This window comes from Bactrocera tryoni, chromosome 3 (assembly GCF_016617805.1).
Source record: "Bactrocera tryoni isolate S06 chromosome 3, CSIRO_BtryS06_freeze2, whole genome shotgun sequence".
In the NCBI taxonomy this organism is placed as follows: Eukaryota; Metazoa; Arthropoda; class Insecta; order Diptera; family Tephritidae; genus Bactrocera; species Bactrocera tryoni.
In genome coordinates, this window is record NC_052501.1 from 17,029,396 (window position 1) to 17,048,876 (window position 19,481).

Sequence of the window (19,481 nt, forward strand, 5' to 3'; positions counted from 1 at the left end):
GTTCGGGTGTCACCGAACATTTTATACTCTCGCATGGTAAAGTGATAATCGAGATTTCATTATCCGTCATTTACATATTTTTCAAATACCGTTTTTTTGTAAAGTTTTATTCCGCTATCATCATTGGTTCCTAATGTTTATACTCGTATTATACAAAGAAGGTATCAGATGGAATTCAAAATAGCTTTATATTGGAAGAAGGCGTGGTTGCGAACCGATTTCAGCCATATTTCGTATGACATGTACGGGTGTTAAGAAAACATTATATACCGAATTTCATTGAAATCGGTCTAGTAGCTCCTGAGATATGGTTCTTGGTCCATAAGTGGGCGGCGCCACGCCCATTTTCAATTTTTAAAAAAAGCCTGTGGGCAGCTTCTTTCTGCCACTTCTTCCGTAAAATTTAGTGTTTCTGACGTTTTTTGTTAGTCGGTTAACGCACTTTTAGTGATTTTGAACATAACCTTTGTATGGGAGGTGGGCGTGGTTATTATCCGATTTCTTCCATTTTTGAACTGTATATGAAAATACCTTAAGAAAACGACTCTGTAGAGTTTGGTTGACATAGCTATAATAGTTTCCGAGATATGTACAAAAAACTTAGTAGGGGCGGGGCCACGCCCACTTTTCCAAAACTACTTCCAAATATGTCCCTCCATAATGCGATCCTTTGTGCCAAATTTCACTTTAATATCTTTATTTATGGCTTAGTTATGACACTTTATAGGTTTTCGGTTTCCGCCATTTTGTGGGCGTGGCAGTGGGCCGATTTTGCCCATCTTCGAACTTAACCTTCTTATGGAGCCAAGGAATACGTGTACCAAGTTTCATCATGATATCTCAATTTTTACTCAAGTTACAGCTTGCACGGACGGACGGACAGACGGACGGACAGACGGACGGACGGACAGACAGACATCCGGATTTCGACTCTACTCGTCGCCCTGATCACTTTGGTATATATAACCCTATATCTGACTCTTTTAGTTTTAGGACTTACAAACAACCGTTATGTGAACAAAACTATAATACTCTCGTTAGCAACATTGTTGCGAGAGTATAATTATGTGAACAAAACTATAATACTCTCGTTAGCAACATTGTCGCGAGAGTATAATGACAGATGTGTTATGTGTGATATATGTGTTTATATGTAATCGGCAATGTAATTCAGCAGTTGGCCGATATGTAATTACAAATCAGTTCCCACCAGCTGCCAACAAATCCGTTGATGAGCTGAAGCGGTTATGAATATGCAGTAGTTTACACAATATAATATATGAAATGTGTACATATGTATATGCATTAAATATATATAAAGACAGATACATATGCATATGTATGTATTTATATATGTATATCTGTTGCAAAGCCATGTAACAGCATGTAAATTAAATGTATTTTAACGCCTTTTAAATGCCAACAGCTTTACAAATGTACATTAACAGCGTTAAATTAACATGAAAAATAAAACAAAAACAAAAATATTATTGCTTATGAAAATCTCAAGTATTGTAGCTGACAAAGTGTTGATGGAAGTTTTCAGCGGCAGCATTATTGCTTTATATTTTATAACATATTTTTATGTTTTTGTAAAATTTTTATGTTAATATTTGAGTGACGTGCAGAGACTCTTCCTGGTTGCCACATAACAAAATGTATCTGCATCTATTTTGATAAAAACGAATATGTCATTTATATATACATATGTGTATGTGTTCTGCAGCAGCCGAGCTTAATTTCGAACACGCAGCAATTCACTTATACATACATGCATACATATGTATCCTCAAGCCTTGTATTCTCTTAGCAATTCACTGCAATTTGCTTTTGCTGATTTTGTAAAGCATCTCACGTTGTTTGTATGCATTTATTAATATGATTGTAGCTTTAATTTGGCACACATGTAAATCTGTCTGAAGTTGCTGGCTAAGTGATGGATGAATAAATGCCGTTGTTGATGCGTGAATAGCTAACGATGCAACTTAAATATGCAGATGTTTGTATGTATACATATTTGTATATTTGTAAATATGTATTTGTATACCGTTATACTGCTACTGGGCTTAAGCTAAGGTAAGTAATCAAATCAACGCTCAGCCACAAGCTAATCACAAGAGGGTAAAGCAGGTGCAACAAGCAAATTTAGTACATATACATACATATATATTTATATGCATTAGGGTCGTGCATAAAACCAAACAAATTTTGGTTTCTGCTTGGTACTCTGAAAAAGAGGTTCTTAGATGACGAAAATAGAGTTCTGCTAAAGTTTGAGATCGTAATATTAATAAGTGGCGCTTTGATTTTTTGGAAAAATACAAATAATAAAGAATTATTTTCTTATTTAAAGGCATTTGAACAATTTATTGTACAGTAAAAGTGAAAACTTCTCCATGTAGGGAATTTAATAATACTCAAAAAAGTTTCGAAATTATTTGTTGCTAAGTCGACTAAGTTAAAAAATTATTCGAGATCAAAGCACAACCTTAAATTGTCAAAAATAATTAAAATTTTTTTCACAAAACAATATCTCCAAATTAATTTTTTTCGGTTCTTTCTAAATTATGTATGGTCAACCTTAATTTATAAAAAAATAATTTTTAACTTTTTTAAATTTTTTCCACAAAACAATACCTTAAATTTAATTTTTCTTGGTCCACCCTAATATATGCATGTATGTATATATGCCCAACCTAATATTGGAAAAAATTTTTTAAATTTTTTTTTAATTGTTCACAAAGTAATATCTCAAAATTAATATATCTTTGGTTCACCCTAATTTATATACATATGTATGGTCATATAAAAAATAATTTTTAATTTTTTTCATAAATTTTTATTTTTTTTTTAATTTTTTGTAAGTGTTTCACAAAACAATATCTCAAAATATTTTTTTTCCACCCTAATGTATATATGTATGTATGTTCATATATAATAGTGCTGTATTGCAGCAATGAAATCGGTGCCCAACAGGCGCATAGCAGAGCAAATAGTGAAATTACTACTAAGTAAACGGCGTAAGCAAGCGGTTACATGATGTTAAGGAGACTTATGCTTGAAGAGGCTTACACATACAACCATATAGGCCACATACTATTCAATGTAGAGTTATGCAAATGAATACAGTTTCTAAAATATATTTGTTACAGTTTATATTTTTTTCATAAAGCATTGTACACTTGAGAAGTTATATCCTATATATGTATAGTAGTGAAATCGATTTTTTGTTTCGCATATATGTATATCGTCACCTAAAATGCAAAATAACGTAACACCACTTTTCATTAGTTTATAGATGAAGGAAAATCGTTATAATAGAAACCACTGATATTGAAACAAAATTTGAGTTTGGTTATAAAATGGTTATATATTGGTTATATCCCAAAAAACGTTTTAAAACCTGGCAGTGGTTATAACCTCTTAACAGTGTCTGCAGCGGGAAATCCGCTCAAGCAAACACTTAAACTAATATCCAATACAGACATTCATAAATAAATATGCAAAATATTGAAATTCCCTATTATTACGCAAACAACAACTGTTTTAATTTCTCACTTTGCCGAGCACGTCAACATCGGCTGTGACACATTTTGATGCATTCATACTTAGTGTTATGCAACCGAAGTGCAATGAACAGCAGAAGTGGTTCACACACACACACACGCATACACTTAAAGAAATATTGCAAATTATGTTATATAGGCATTGCGTAATTTGTACTATTTTAATATATGTAAGTATGTTAGTGCATGCTTCATTGCATTTGTGTAATATTTAATTGTTTAATTACGGCAATTTTCACACTTTGCCGTGATTGTGCTAATTGCCGGATGAATGCGTGAAGAAAACATGTACAACAAAAATAAATGCAATTTGCGTAGGCTCTGCATATATAAGCGTACATACATAAATATATATAGTATATATTTTTTATCGACATATTTACCTACAAATTAACACAGCGATTTATGCTGTAACTTACCCTACTGGCATCGTGCAAATATTACTGACATATATATTTCTATAAATATAGTGTGTTAAGTAATTTCCTTCGTGTTTTCATTTAACTTTTATTTTGCACAATCTATGAGCAATAAATAATATGCTATGACAATAGTAAAATTAATAATTATGAAGTTTGCAACATAAATAAATTTATTACAATGCACATGTAAGTACTTATGTTTGTAACTTTGTAGCTTTTATTCGAAAATCATAAATTGTCATGGAATCGTGGCGGAATGGCTTTCCATGGCTTACATGCGGACAGTAAATATTATTGTAAAAAAGAATAAATGGCATAGTAAATCGAAGCTCAGTAGATGAGTTTGAAGGAAAGGAAGACAATAAAGAAAATTAATTTTCCTTTCAATTATATTTTCACCGGGTTTCGATTTTAAATGCTACCTAAAAGCTGCGAACTCCAGCGCCATCTGTCGATATTTACATATTTCAAGCTACTGAAGTTTTTCCTTGCCAGATCAGGCGTGAGTCGTGTCAAGCTTTCAAGTTATTTTTGTTCAGCATTGTTTGGCATTTCATCATAAAAAGCCTTACGCTTGAACAACGTTTACAAATCGTTCAACTCTATTACGAAAATTCACGTTCCCTAAAGAATGTGTTTTACGCGCTTTGCTCAACTTATGGTTTACATAATCAGCTTACTAAGCGTACTATTCGCAACACCAACATCTGTTTTGAGACTCAGCATTCATTATTGGAAAATATTCGACGGAACAGACCACTTCCAGCACACAGTAAAGAAAATATAGTAGCCGTAGCTAAGAGTGTACACGTATATCGTGGAGAATCGATTCGGCGCCGTTCACAGTAACTCGGACTGACATATGGAATGATTTGCGACGGCTTGTACAAGAATTGAAGCCGCTTATCAAGAGTTCCAAGAAGATCCGACGTTTTCGAGTCAAATTTTATTCAGCGTTGAGACCCATTTCTGACTCAATGTGTATGTAAACAACAAAATTGCCACATTCGGGGCGAAGAGCAACCTGAAGAAATTCAAGAGCTGCCATTATATCCAGAAAAAACAACGGCTTGTTCTGGTTTGTGGGTCTGTGAAATCATTGGTTCATATTTCTTAAAAAATGATGCCGATGAGAACGTAACCGTCAATGGCGACCGTGCTCGCGCCATGATAACCGACTATTTTATGTCTGAAATTGAAACTCATGATCTGGATCATGATGAATTTATTAAGTGAACACTTCGGTGAGCAGGCAATTTCCCGTTTCATGCCGGTCCATTGGTCACCACGATCGTGTGATATCACACCGTTAGAATTTTTACTGTGGGGATCTGTAAAGTCTAAAGTCTATGCAGACAATCATGCTTCGAATTAGGCTTTGAATCAAAACAGCGCCCGCCAGTTACCAGTCGAAATGCTCGAACGAGTCATCAAAAAGTGGGCTCAACGAATGGACCATCTGAGACGTAGCTGCAGCCTCTTTAATTTTGAAGTTTCTGTGTTTTTTCCTTAAAAAAAATAGGGAACCTCGAAATGACCCTTTGTTAGTTTGGACACCAAAATAGATTCCTGAAGAGCTTTTATGATATTATTTAGGGCACAAAATACCATACAGTATTGTACTTGTATATGGGGAAGCACACGAATATAAGTTTAGACTTAACATATGCATATATACAAATATGTATTGCCGTAAATAATAACTGTCATTAAAATGTCTGTGCTTTACTGTCAATTATAACAAAACTCCAAAACTCTGTATGAAGCTGTCATTGAATAATGGCAACATATATAATTACAGGAGTATTTGTTAAAAAATTATATAATATCATAAAAGTGGCAATTTAATGGCAAATACGTGCGAAAGTTTCTACCAAAAAAACCCATCAAAAGTTCGCAAGCGATTTTAGGCAAATATTATTGTGGCATTTTCGGTAAATCTTAATGTAAGCGCGGGTTTTTATTAAAGCTCAGATACGTGCGAACAAAAATTCCATAAAAAATGCTAACAGTTGCAATGCACAACCGTTAACCTTGGATGGCAAGATGAGTAAAATTAAAAATTACAAAAAAAAAATAATAATAATATTTTTCTGAAATTCCTATAATGCAATGGCGGATTTAAAAGAGTTTTCGCTTTCGCAAATAGGCTAAAGTGTAATGTTTGTTTGTACTCACACTTTTCTGTTAATTTCTTTATGATTTTTAATTGTGTCAGTAAGTGCAGACACACATACATACAAGTATATATTTACATAGTATGTATATGTGTATAGGAGGTTAGCAAGCGGGCAAGTAATCGTTATATATCATTTAACACATTACGTCGCCGTTTGTCTGTCCGGATGCTTATGCAAAAAACAAACTTACACTTTTTTACTTTTTTATTGTTGTTGGAAAATCCATAAACTGCGTTGTGAAGTACATAAAATGCAACTTAAATTTTTAACACCGCAAAATATATTTGAAAACATAAAAAGCAAAAAAAAGTAAAAATAATAAAGTGAAAAGAAAATAGCAAAAAAAAAAATAAATAAAATAGTTTTTTACGATAGTTATTTGAAAACTGTCTATAACATATAATAGTACTAAACTAAAATTGTTTAAACATACGCACAAACACACATATATGTACATAATAATTGCATGTTGCAACAATGAACCGCGTGTGTTTGGCTCGGCGAAACGAAACGAAATGGAGCTTAACACATTTTTAAGTGCGAAACTTTTCAAATTAACAAACATATTTTAGACTTTTAGTCGCTGATAGCGACGCAAAGCTCGAGCTTCAGACATATTTACGTTTTCTGTTTGCTTTTGGCATTTTTTCCTTATGTAAAGAAAGCTAAAAGTGAAGGGTAGGTGTGGAAGGGGCAGCGGCAAGTGAGAGATAATTAGGAAAAGTAACGCGTTGTATGGCTTAAAAGATTTAGTTGCTTAGCATAATTATTTATGTAATAAGTTATTGTTTTTGGTAAAAGTGAGAAGTAAAAAAAAAACCAAAGAAAGTGCGAAAAATTACAAAAAAATATTGTAAATTAGAGAAAGATAAATAAAAGCATGCCAATCATCATCAACAAGTTCATAAAGTTCAGTTTTTGAGCTACAAATACTTGCTTAAAGGTTTCGGGTAGTAATCAGTACCAAACACAGAATTACACTTGAACTCGATTTTGTGGTGCAATATATACTATTATTTACATATCGTCACCTGAAATGCGAAAAAACGTGGCATGACTTTTCATAAGGTGACAGGCGAAGGGAAAACGATATAGCAGAAACCAGTCATATTGAGACAAGATTTGAGTTTCGGTTATAAAGTGGTTATATATTGGTTATAAAACGGTTATTTCTGACAGCGATAGCTGAAAATTTTGTGCTACATACATACATACATATACATATGTAAAATGATGTAGTGAATGGGAAGCAATAGAAAACTCAATTTCGTTTTTTTGATGATACGTTGCTTTTTAGTTGAGGATTATTATTATTTTTATATCGTCACCTAAAATGCAAAATAACGTGACATCACTTTTCATAAGTTGACAGGCGAAGGAAAAATGATATATTGGAAACTACTCATATTGAAACAAAATTTGAGTTTTGGTTATAAAGTGGTTACATATTGGTTATAAAAGGGTTATACATATATTGGTTATAAAGTGGTTATATATTGGTTATAAAGTGGTTGTACACTGGTTATTTCTGACAGCGGTAGCTGAAAATTTTATGCTACATATATATTACATGATGTAGTGAATCGTAAGCAATAAAAAACTAAATTTAAACTTTTTTGATGATACGTTGTTTTGTATTTCAGGTGACGATATATTATTTTTATACCGAGCTAGAGACCCTATGGATATCTATAAATGATAACAGTGACAAACTCATACGATTTTGACACTAAAGTCTGTCTGCATGTACACAAACTAGTTCTTCAATTTATGAGATATGGATCTGTCCACTATACCATATAGACTTACAAAGTGAGCGACCAAAATCCAGACATTGTACGAAAAATTTCATTTGCAGAGATACCTTTTCGAAATTTTATATGTATAACTAATAAACTGAGATAGTGCCTTAATCCCTGAAAAAAATATCCATATTGGATCACTATAGCTTATAGCTGCCATACAAACTGAACGATCGAAATCCAGTACTTGTATGGAAAACTTTTTTATTTGACAAGATATCTTTACGAAATTTTTGTGTAAATAATAAGCCAAGATATTGTTTTTAACTGTGAAAAAAATTTGCGTATCGGTTCACTATAGGATATAGCATCCATACAAACTGAACAATCAAAGTCCTGTACTCGTATGGATAACATTTTTATTTGACGAGATATCTTCACAAAATTTAACATGAGTTATTGCCAAAGCTAACGCTATAATTACTGAAGAAATTGTTCAGATCGGACCACTACAGAATATAGCTGCCTTATAGACTGATCGACCAAAATGGAGTACTTGTATGGAAAATTTTTTTATTTGACGAGATATCTTCATGAAATTTGGCACTAAATATTGTCTAAGATAATGATAGAAAATGCGAGAAAAGTGTTCAGATCGGACTACTACATACAACATATATGTAGCTGTCGTACAAACTGACTGATATAAATCAAGTTCTTGTATGCAATATTTTGTATTTGTGAAGATATTATAGTGTCAATGTAACCTAATATATATTACTCATATTTTTTACTTAAATTTTCTTATTCCATTTTATCATTTACCCTTCATTTCTTTTTTTCTAAATTTTTTTCTTTTTTCGCCTGCCATTAATTAATACATTTTCTTACGCACTTCATAAATATCTGCTCATTTGCTAAGCGCTCAAAAACCAAGTGTTTATAAATAGTGGGAATGTCAACAAAATTTGTTTGTTCGCACCACAGCAAGTTACACACACACATACACACTACACAGTCGACATATTCCCGGCTTTATTAAGCGCCTGCATTGTTTGCTTCGTTTTGCCACAAGTGTTGATGAGCCATTGCACGCACACGCTATTATCCAGGTACTTGAGTGGTTGGAGGGTGTAAAAAGCCACAAGAAAAACGAGAAGAAATGAAATACAACAACGCAAGATAATTTCTTATATACACAAGTATATAACAAAAATATTTAAGCGCACTCAAAGCTAAGCTATGCACACAGCTTAACGGCCACTAAATCGGCTAAACACAAAAATATTAAGTGTCAGACAAAAATAGCACTCAAGGCGCGAGCTCGAACGCAATGCATTTTGCGGTCAAACGAAAGCGAAAGTTGCGAAATTGCAAAAGCGGCCAAACAGAATTAATGATAAATCAACAATCCATTGGCAAAATGCCGCAAAATCCATTAGATGTTTACATTTATACAAAATTTGTATGAGTGTGTGTGCGTTTTTTGAGTGCGCTTCCAACACTCGGCCGCTCAACCGCAAACACACTCATATACCACACATGCGCAAAGGCTGACATCAAATCTCTCCCACTAAGCCACCAACAGCTCGAAGGCAACAATAAAATTTCGCCGAAATTAGCAGCGGCTCTAGCGATACTGCTTGGCGGCTTATATGTTGTCAATATACACTATATATATTCATTACTTATTATATATGTACAAAAATACATACATATGTAAATATATACATATATTCATAAGACTGATATGTATGCCACATGAGTTGCTGATTGATGCCGATTGTTATGTGATATCGCACTAAAGCACTCTAGAGAGGCCGGCAAATACTGCATAACTTGTTGTTGCTGTTGTTTTTTATTTTCGGTTTTCATCTTTTATCACCGATTATGCGCGTAAAACCGGTTAACCGGGCGTTTTTTATTATCACCATTGATTGCTGATGGATTTCAAGTGATTTTTAATTTTCATAAGCAAATTCACAGAAAGCGTCGTAAACCAGCCAGAGATGCCAGCTGATTAGTTGCATACTTGCGCGCAATTAAAATTTTAAATTTATCTCTATAGGCGCACAACATATTGAAATGATGTTTACATACTGTGTATATATGTATGTATGTATAAGTTGCACAACTGCGTATGGAGTCATTGGCATTTGAATTATGTATGCAAATAGGCAACTGATGGCATTCTCATTTGCGCCATATGTGCTAATTTGTATGTACATATGTATATATGTAGGTATGCATGTTATTTACAAATATTTGTTATTATAGTTAGATATGAGATTTGTGGAGGTATTGCTTCATCTCATTATGCATGTGTAACACTTAAAATAGTCGAGGAATTCCCCCAAGTATACAAGGTGTTGCAACTGACTCACATGCCATTTCAATTATTTCTTGTATGCTCTCCTCAGCTGAGCGCATAATAAGCGGCATGTGAGCGGCTTAAGTAGAAGCAGAGAAAATGATTTAAAATTTGCATAGAGGCGTTCATTTGTCGAAATTCGGAAAAAACTAGTTTTTTCACGTGTATAAACAATAAATTATATTTTTTAATTACAATACATACATACTTCGGTTGAAGCATATCAAGCGAGTTCACTCGAATAACGAAGAATATTTTATAAAAGTAAAGAATGTGCTGCTCGATAATAATACCCTGTTCATATTCAGAAATAGGAGACAAACTAAGGAGCTCTTGTGAATCCACTCAATCGATGGTAGTTAGATTTTTTAGCATAAAAAGCTGAGTCACTAAACTCATACCAAGAGATCAAATGATTTTACTCGATGCTCATTGCTTTCTTGAATTACGACGAATGCATTCTATCGATTGAGAAATATCAGTTGGTTATGCTAAGGAGGAAATTCATTATAAGCGGAAGAGTTTATGGACAGAAAATTCAAAGACTCACGCCAGAATAAAATACAGACTTTATCTAATAAAAAATTATCGCTCAATCGCTTTAAATGCGAAATTTGGCTTCTAATAAGACTGAAGCAAAGAAATCTTCTTTTTGTTCCTAATATATATTCAAAATTTTTTATTAATGCGCCAAAATGTGGGCAACGATTAATGGTTAACAAGATTTATAATTTTGTTTTTCATAAATAAAAATAGAGATAAAAAAACCAAAAATAAAAATCTAGCTCTCATAAGATTGAAACAAAAACGTCAAAACTTTGTTCCTAAAATATTTTCCATATTTTTTTGACCAATGCGCCATAATGTAGGCAACGATGAATGGTTAACAAGATTTATAATGCTTTTTCATAAAAATGCTTTTTCAAAAACAAAAAAATGAATTAAAAATCAGTTAAAACTTCCAAATTATGTTTTTTTTATAATTTTTATCAACACCATTCTCTTGAAGCGCAATAAAGATTTTTCCAAGTAATGCGTATTTCATTACTTGGTGCTTGAGTGCTTTGGAGTAATTTTATGTCACTCTGGTTTACAGATACATATATTTTCGCTCGAATCACGAACACCTGACGAAATTTTAATTGGAGCTATTTTCCACCACTTGATTTACTTATAAATGTAAGAACTCAAAAAATAAATCTTCCTTGACCTCACATTTTTAATTATGAGAGCAGTCTAATGTTTTGTCTACCTGCATATTGACAACGTTTTTATACTGAAATTTTAATGAAAGAACCTCTGCCGAACTTCAAACTAAATATGCGCGAGTTATGTCAAATTGTGTCCGGTGAATGTAAATAATCAATATAAGACACACACCAATATTAGTTTCGATTTAGTAGTTTGTTTGCATTAATTGTATCCAAGACACAAACCAACATTATTTTCGATTTCGTATTTTATATGCACAGAAATATATTAAAATAAGATAAATAATGTGATTAACATAACTTTTAAAACAAAAAGTTTCTTCAGGCTTGCAGAATTTAAGAATTTTATTGCAATATATGTTGCCGCAATATTGGTTGCTCTTACACTCATTTTCTTTTATTTTAAGCACATAATTCGAGGCTAAATTCGGACTCTTGATTGCACTTGATCCAAATACTTCAGAAAGTGCTAATAGCTGAAGGTCATTTGACGATAGCGAATTATTAAGCGTGTATTTATGGTTTAAAGCTTTTAATTTTAGGTGCTAATTCATTTCAAGATCCGTTTTGCAACATGTTACGTTCGGCTTGCCTACAAGTTCACATATAATTAATTATTGGTTAAAGCTAAGGCGCTTTAATATCTAGAAGATATGTGCTAATTTGTGGTTTATGAGCGGTGTTGTAAAAATTTAAAAAAATCGAGGTTCTATATATATCGAAGCTTTGTGGATGTAATCTTTAAAATACATGAAGATTAACAAAATACTCAATTTAAATTATAAATGAAAGAACAAAAAACCCAATGAAGAGTGAACATATAATCATATGCTGTACTTTTGATGAAAAAATATATATAGTGACCAACTAATGTTAGGTTATGAATTCTATAAACTCATTAACTTCGTTTTTAAATCTAATTGTTTAAACAATGCTTTATATCTAATTTTTAGCAGAAGGTGTGAATACAAAATGTATTCTAAAAAAACCAAAAACTATATTAAAAATATAGAATAAAATTCACATATGTTATCTTTTAAATATATAGTACTTAGGTTCTAATAGACTCAACACAACATAAGTATCAACAAGCGTATGCAGAGTTTTTTATATTATGTATAGGAATGTTCTTTAGCACTTCAGTTACGGCTTAGTGTATGTCTGAAATATCATCATGAATATCAGTTGAGGAAAAAGAAAAAGTCACATGGTGATAGATCGGTCGAACATGAAGGGTGGTTGATGAGAGAAATCCAAGGTTACATGGATTTCCTCTGTTAAAAAACAAACTTTTTCAACAATTTTTTTCTCATATAAAAAATGGAATATTTTATTAGAATTTTTTATTGTTACAAACATACACTATTAGCAAAGAAATTTTAAATATTTTGAAAAAAAAATATTTTAAACTCGGCCATTGCGACGCAATTTCCGATCACTCTTCGGAAAAAATGCGATCGCGTTGGCAGCATAAGTCTTTACAGGATCATCTAAAGTGAAAAAATACGTATTTTAGCCAAAATTTTTGCTTAGAAAAAAAAAATTGGATTTTGGCAGACATTTTTACAACCAAATTAAAATTTCAGTGAAATTTTGCGACATTTTTTTCAAAATAGTTGATAATCGAAAATAAAATCCTTTTTTCAAGTGTTGCAGAATTGTATCTCAAAGACTTGTGTAAAGTTTCTTGAAGCTGGGTTGAGTAGTTTTCGAGAATTCTTGCCAACCGACTTCAAAGACACAGTTTCGAGAAAAACGTGATTAAAGACGGCACACTTAGCCTAGCTAGCTTTGAGCGCTCTAGTTCTCCACTGTATCTCCGAAACTATTACTCGGATCAAATTGAAAATTTAGGACAATATTTTAGGGGTGTTGTTGAATTTAATAAGACAATAAAAAAAATCGATTTTGTGGAACCCGTAAACCTTTGTAACCCTTTAATATAGCAAATTGTTATAGATTTTGTAAAAGTTAACTATAAAGTTCGGTTATTTTTAGGACACACTTTTTGGCACATACTGTAGTTTTTCCGCAATTTATTATATATTTCTTTGGTAAGTTGTATATCTTTATCTTTTTCTTTATCATGATCTTTATCTTTTTCTTTATCATGATCTTTATCTTTATCTTTATCTTTATCTTTATCTTTATCTTTATCTTTATCTTTATCTTTATCTTTATCTTTATCTTTATCTTTATCTTTATCTTTATCTTTATCTTTATCTTTATCTTTATCTTTATCTTTATCTTTATCTTTATCTTTTTCTTTATCTTTATCTTTATCTTTATCTTTATCTTTATCTTTATCTTTATCTTTATCTTTATCTTTATCTTTATCTTTATCTTTATCTTTATCTTTATCTTTATCTTTATCTTTATCTTTATCTTTATCTTTATCTTTATCTTTATCTTTATCTTTATCTTTATCTTTATCTTTATCTTTATCTTTATCTTTATCTTTATCTTTATCTTTATCTTTATCTTTATCTTTATCTTTATCTTTATCTTTATTTTCATCTTTATCTTCATCTTTATTTTCATCTTTATCTTCATCTTTATCTTTATTTTTATCTCTATCAATAGTTCTATTTCCGTCTATCTCTATCTCTATCTCTTTCAATCTCTGTCTCTATCTTTATCCTTTTATATCTCTGTATTTCTTACAATATAATATTTTTAAGTCATATTTTTTACTTACATAGCCATTAATCGTCTATTTTATGTGATTAATTTATAAATTAATATTGATTGAGCATTTACCTGAAAAAAGAAAGATATGTTTAAATAAAATCATAAAATCATAGATATAATAACTAACTAATGTATAAATATAATATATACAAATGAGTAATTTTTGTCAAAGGTAAGTTTTCATTATAATTAAATATATTTTAATATTTTTTTAATAATCCAAACTCTTAACATTCATTTTTAATATTAATAAATCTATATATTTACTTAAATCGATCTACTTAATATAGAAAAACAAGTTCGTTGCTTACGTCTTTTGTTTAATGAAGACTTATGTGTCTACTGAATGTATGTACATAAGTGTAAAAAAGTAAGCCAATACTTTTCTACTGTGAACTACTTGTAGACCTTATTTTCAGCATACACTATTTTCTTTTGAGTTTTTCACAAAGAATGAGTTTTCAAAAAATAAAATTATATATTTTTCGGTTTTCATTTAAACATCTTTTTACCTTTTCAAGCCACACCACTGCATTTGCATATCGCATTTTTATAAATTCATTATCTTTTTTGAAATTTTAAATGCTTTGTTTATTTCTTCGCATTGACTGGGTGACTTGGTGTCACCCATAAAAAGCGCATTATAATAATTATTATAATTATCTCAGCACCAAGCACTGACTGACTGGCTGACTTTGAGACTTTAATTGGCGGGTCGTGTGAGCCAATTTTCACACAGCCACAGAAGAAATATATTTATACTTACAAAAAGTTATATTATTATGTAACCAAACAAATAATAAGAAAAGCGTAACCACAAAAGTCGGCGTTGGTGAAAAATGATTTCTAACGACAGCGACGAAGACGAGGACGGCGAGCACAGCTGCCCAAGCAGCGAGGCATTAAATACCGAGAGCAATTAAATCTACAGCTGGCATTTAATTATAGTGATTATAAGAGGAAAAGTCAAATACCAACAACTAAAGAAGACGACGAAGAAGAAGAAGCAGCAGTCGAGGCTGAAGAAAACCTTAAACGATGGCCAATTATTACAGTGAATTGTTGCTTAATTAACAACGCGGTGGCGGCCACGGTGATGGCCTTTAAAGCGGCAGCGGACTGGTGCGTATGTTGGCGGTGAGAGCCTGTGATTGACACACGCGGTGCAGTGAACCGTATGAGCGGTGCAAAGCGGGAAAATGTGGTGATGAAAAAAGAAAAAAAATAAGAAGAGAAAACTAACCAGTGGAGAATATTACGTAAGCAATTATTACGAAATTACAACAACATTGCAATAAAAGTGCAGCGTCTGCAACAAGCACACATACACCTACAACAACAATCACGCAAAACTGCAATTATTGTGCCTGCTTATATGCATGTGTGTGCGTGATTCACTCATTTTGTCGTCGTTTTGTCAAAATATGCCTCAAATATGTCAATGCTGCTTGGACAATTTACATAAAATCAACAGTGCTAACACACGCTCAAACATTGTCAGCGACAACAAATTGACGCCGCCGCTGCCGCAATATTTCTTTCAACATCGCGCCATTAATATTTTTGTTATTCTTGCGTTTTGTTGTCATTTTCAATTATGAGCGGCACGCTTCACGACATCAATACACAAGGCGCTGTTAATTTTGCATTGTTTTTGGTATTGTTTTTGTTTCGGTTTTCTTGTTCATATGCCATGCCATTTTTATTTAGCTTTCCGTTGTGTCAGAAACCCATTTTCTTTGGTTGCTTATAACAACTTTACAAGTCGCATGAGCTTATGGTTTTTGTTGTTGTATACAAAATTTGTTAAAAATAGTTTTTTTTGTTATTTTGTTGAAAAATAAAATGGCAACGCCGCAGACATGATTTGAATTCGTAAAGTGATTTAACATTGACGTTGACCTTGCAAAGGTTTCGATTGACACCATCGCTATTATTATTATTAGTTATCACCATAACGATTAATGTTCATATTTATGCTTGATTTGCTACTTATGGGTTTAGCTCATCTTAGTTTTTAGTTTTCGTTCATTTATTTGATGGACCCCGATTTTCTATTCAAGTTATTGCAAAATATTTCACCAAACGTGAGAGTTATTTTTTTGCATTTTTATTGATTTGACAAGGTCTAGAAAGATAGACAATTTTTTGGGTTAACCAGTGAAAGATTTTGTGTATTATACCGGGATTTTCAATAAGAGTGATATGATTTCTTTGAAAAAAAAACAAATTGTTAAGGAAACTTAATTTTTTTTACTTAATGTGAAGTACAATCAATAAAATGTAGTGGAATATAACATCATTTAAATGGCCTCCACGAATTCTTTTGCAGGAACGAATTCGATGAACTCAATTTTCCGAGTACTTTTTCCACTAAATGAAGTCGTAAGTCTTGAATAGCACGTTCAATATTGACTTCTAAAGCTTGAACAAGTCTGTTTTCTTACTAAAGTTCAATGACTTCAAATAAACCCACTAGAAGTAGTCTCATGTTGTTCAATCACAAGTTCTTGTAGGCCATTCAATGTCACCATTTTTTAAAATAATCGAATCTCAAAACTTTTCTTGCAATATTTCGTTTTTTGGACGTGCTGTGTGGCACGGAGTCCCGTCTTTTTGAAACCAGATGTTGTCAAGAAGAACTTCTTTCAATAGCGTTCATAAAAAGTTGGTTATCATCGATCTCAACATTTCGAAAGAAGTGCAGACCGATGATTCCACCAGACCAAAAACCACATCAAACAGTCAATTTGGGTGAATGTAATGGTTCTGTATAAATAATTTGTTGATATTTTCCCCACCAGAATCAAAAGTTTTGTTTATTTACTGCACCACTCAGATGAAAGTGAGCCTTATCGGAGAAGATGATTTTCTTAAAACAATCGTTATCGTTTTCAAGTTGTTTCAAGGCAAGATCAGCAAATTCATGACGTTTACGGTGGTTCAAAGACCTCAGTTCCTGAGTGAGAACAATTTTATATGGATGCAAACCCAAATGTACTCTGAAATCCCGCCAGGTTTTGAATGGATATAGTCCCAAATCTTGGGAACGTCTTGAATTCGACAAATTTCGGTTTTCAACAACACTTTCCTGAACGGCAGCAATATTTTCATTACTTCGAGCGGTCTTATTGGTACTTGAAAATTATGTAAAGAAAATGCACGCTCGAAATTTTCAACATTTTGAGGAGTAGCGAGCATAAGTGGACGATTATTACGACCATATGCAATGTTAAGTTAATTAAGTTAAGTTAATTGAAGTTAAGCTAAGTCAAATCAAGTTAAGTTAAGTTAAGTAAGTTAAAGACGATTATTGCCACCATAAGTAATGTAATGTTAAGTTAACTTAAGTTCAGTTAATTGAAGTTAAACTAAGTCTAGTCAAGTCAAGTCAAGTCAAGTTAAGTTAAGTTAAGTTAAGTTAAGTTAAGTTAAGTTAAGTTAAGTTAAGTTAAGTTACGTTAAGTTAAGTTACGTTAAGTTAAGTCAAGTTAAGTCAAGTTAAGTTAAGTTAGGTTAAGTTAGGTTAAGTTAAGTTAAGTGGGGTTAAGTTAAGTTAAGTCAAGTTAAATTACGTCAAGTTAAATTATGTTTGTTAATGCTAATGTTACTTCGTGTTACCCTAAATTAAGATACGTTTACGTTATGTTATGTCATGGTAGTTTATGTTTTTTTTTCGTTATGTTAGTGTACGTCACGTTATGTTAATAATTATTAATGTTAATCAATGTTAGATAAATGTTGGCGGTAAAATGTTAGTTGTTAATTTGAATTAATTACTCCTTTAATTGGTTCATAGAGGAAACAATTTCTTAAGACAAATATGAACATTAGGGTGGCTGTTATTTTGCAACTTGATTTTTGTAGGTAGGTTTATTTATTGTTGTTAAAACGGTTTAAATTAAATGCATTGGCGTTAGAACTTTCTTTTTTTAAGATAAATACAAAAAAATTAGGGGAGTTTGTAAAAAAATTGACTTGACAGCTAATGAACACCCTAATGTACACATAGCTTTAATATATACATATGAAAAATACTGTATTTTTCTAGGCGCTCCTACTTAACATATATAGAATGTCTGATTGATGAAGGACTTTACCACAAAAATGTACCGGCATTTGCTTTGGCTACCCATGCATTCCGCCGCACATTTGTAGGTATGTATGTTTGTATCTATGTGTGTACATACATATGTATTATATATGCGCTCCCACAAGTGTATAAAGTACTTGTTAGCATTCGATACCCTTATGCAGTTATACGAACAGACATAAAGGCCGCTTACCGCTTACCACTAGCTTTTCGGAATTTAAGCTACATCACCACCTTGCAGCGCTTCGTTTGTACGCAAGCGATGTATGCAAGTTTTGTTCTCACCCTACACAAAAGCAAATATACTTGCGTCTACATGGCTATAGACACATACATACATACATATGTATGTATGAATGGCTATCATTTCGTTACAAGTGCTCGAATTAAATTCAATGGCTTACAAATATGTACTAAGGCTTGTGGTTTTGGTCCCTTATAGGGTTTCATTGCCAAAGCCAACTTGCGTGGTGTATAATTACATACACGTGCAATACATACATACACACTTAGTATATAATATGCAATTGTAAGTATGTGTATGTGTAGACGTGCACGATTATACAAATAAAAGTTTAATTCAACTTCCAGTCCATTTCATTTATTTGTTCAGCACTTATTGTTTGATTGATGAGTCTATAAATAGCTGTGTGTATGAGTGAGTGTGAGTATGTATGTGTGTGTGCTTTTGTTATTCATATGAATAATTCTATTTCTGCATAAGGAATTTATGTATATTGTTTCTTTGTAAGTATAACCACTTGAGCACCTTTGTTTACTCATATGAGGTTATGCATATCAATGTAATTGGGCATTAATGCAGCTATTTATTTACAGAAGTTGTTGTAATTATTTTGAATTCCTATTATTATTACAAAAATGCTTGTAATGCAATAGCATTGACGAAACCTTCAAATGTAAGCGTTTCAAGGCACTCTTTACAACAACTTCCTTCAAAATTTATTCAAGTATGCCTCAGATGTACAAGGCAACTTTATTTGTATATATGTATATACAATAATATATATATTTATTTCTACATAGAACTATCCTCCAGTCAATCAAGAATTCAAGATTTAAGTACCATCCCAGACACTTACTTACGTCATAGGCTTTCACATCTCAAAATAACTCTAACAAATTAATTCTTAGCAAGTGAAAGAAGCGACAAAATTCTTTCACTTTTTAAATATAGAAATATCTGT

The 19,481-nt window shown here is 31.9% G+C and overlaps 2 protein-coding genes across 2 annotated transcripts in view; both read right to left on the bottom strand.

Annotated features, from left to right (window-relative positions):
- LOC120773124 overlaps window positions 1-19,481 on the bottom strand; it is a 112,165-nt gene that overhangs the window by 54,479 nt on the left and 38,205 nt on the right. The window lies entirely within an intron of this gene.
- LOC120773125 (splicing regulatory glutamine/lysine-rich protein 1-like) lies at window positions 12,897-13,875 on the bottom strand (the record flags this gene model as incomplete). The annotated part of the gene is made up of 2 exons (XM_040102120.1): window positions 12,897-12,982; window positions 13,512-13,875. Coding segments are annotated over 2 exons (450 nt in total), but the record flags the coding sequence as incomplete, so codon positions are not given.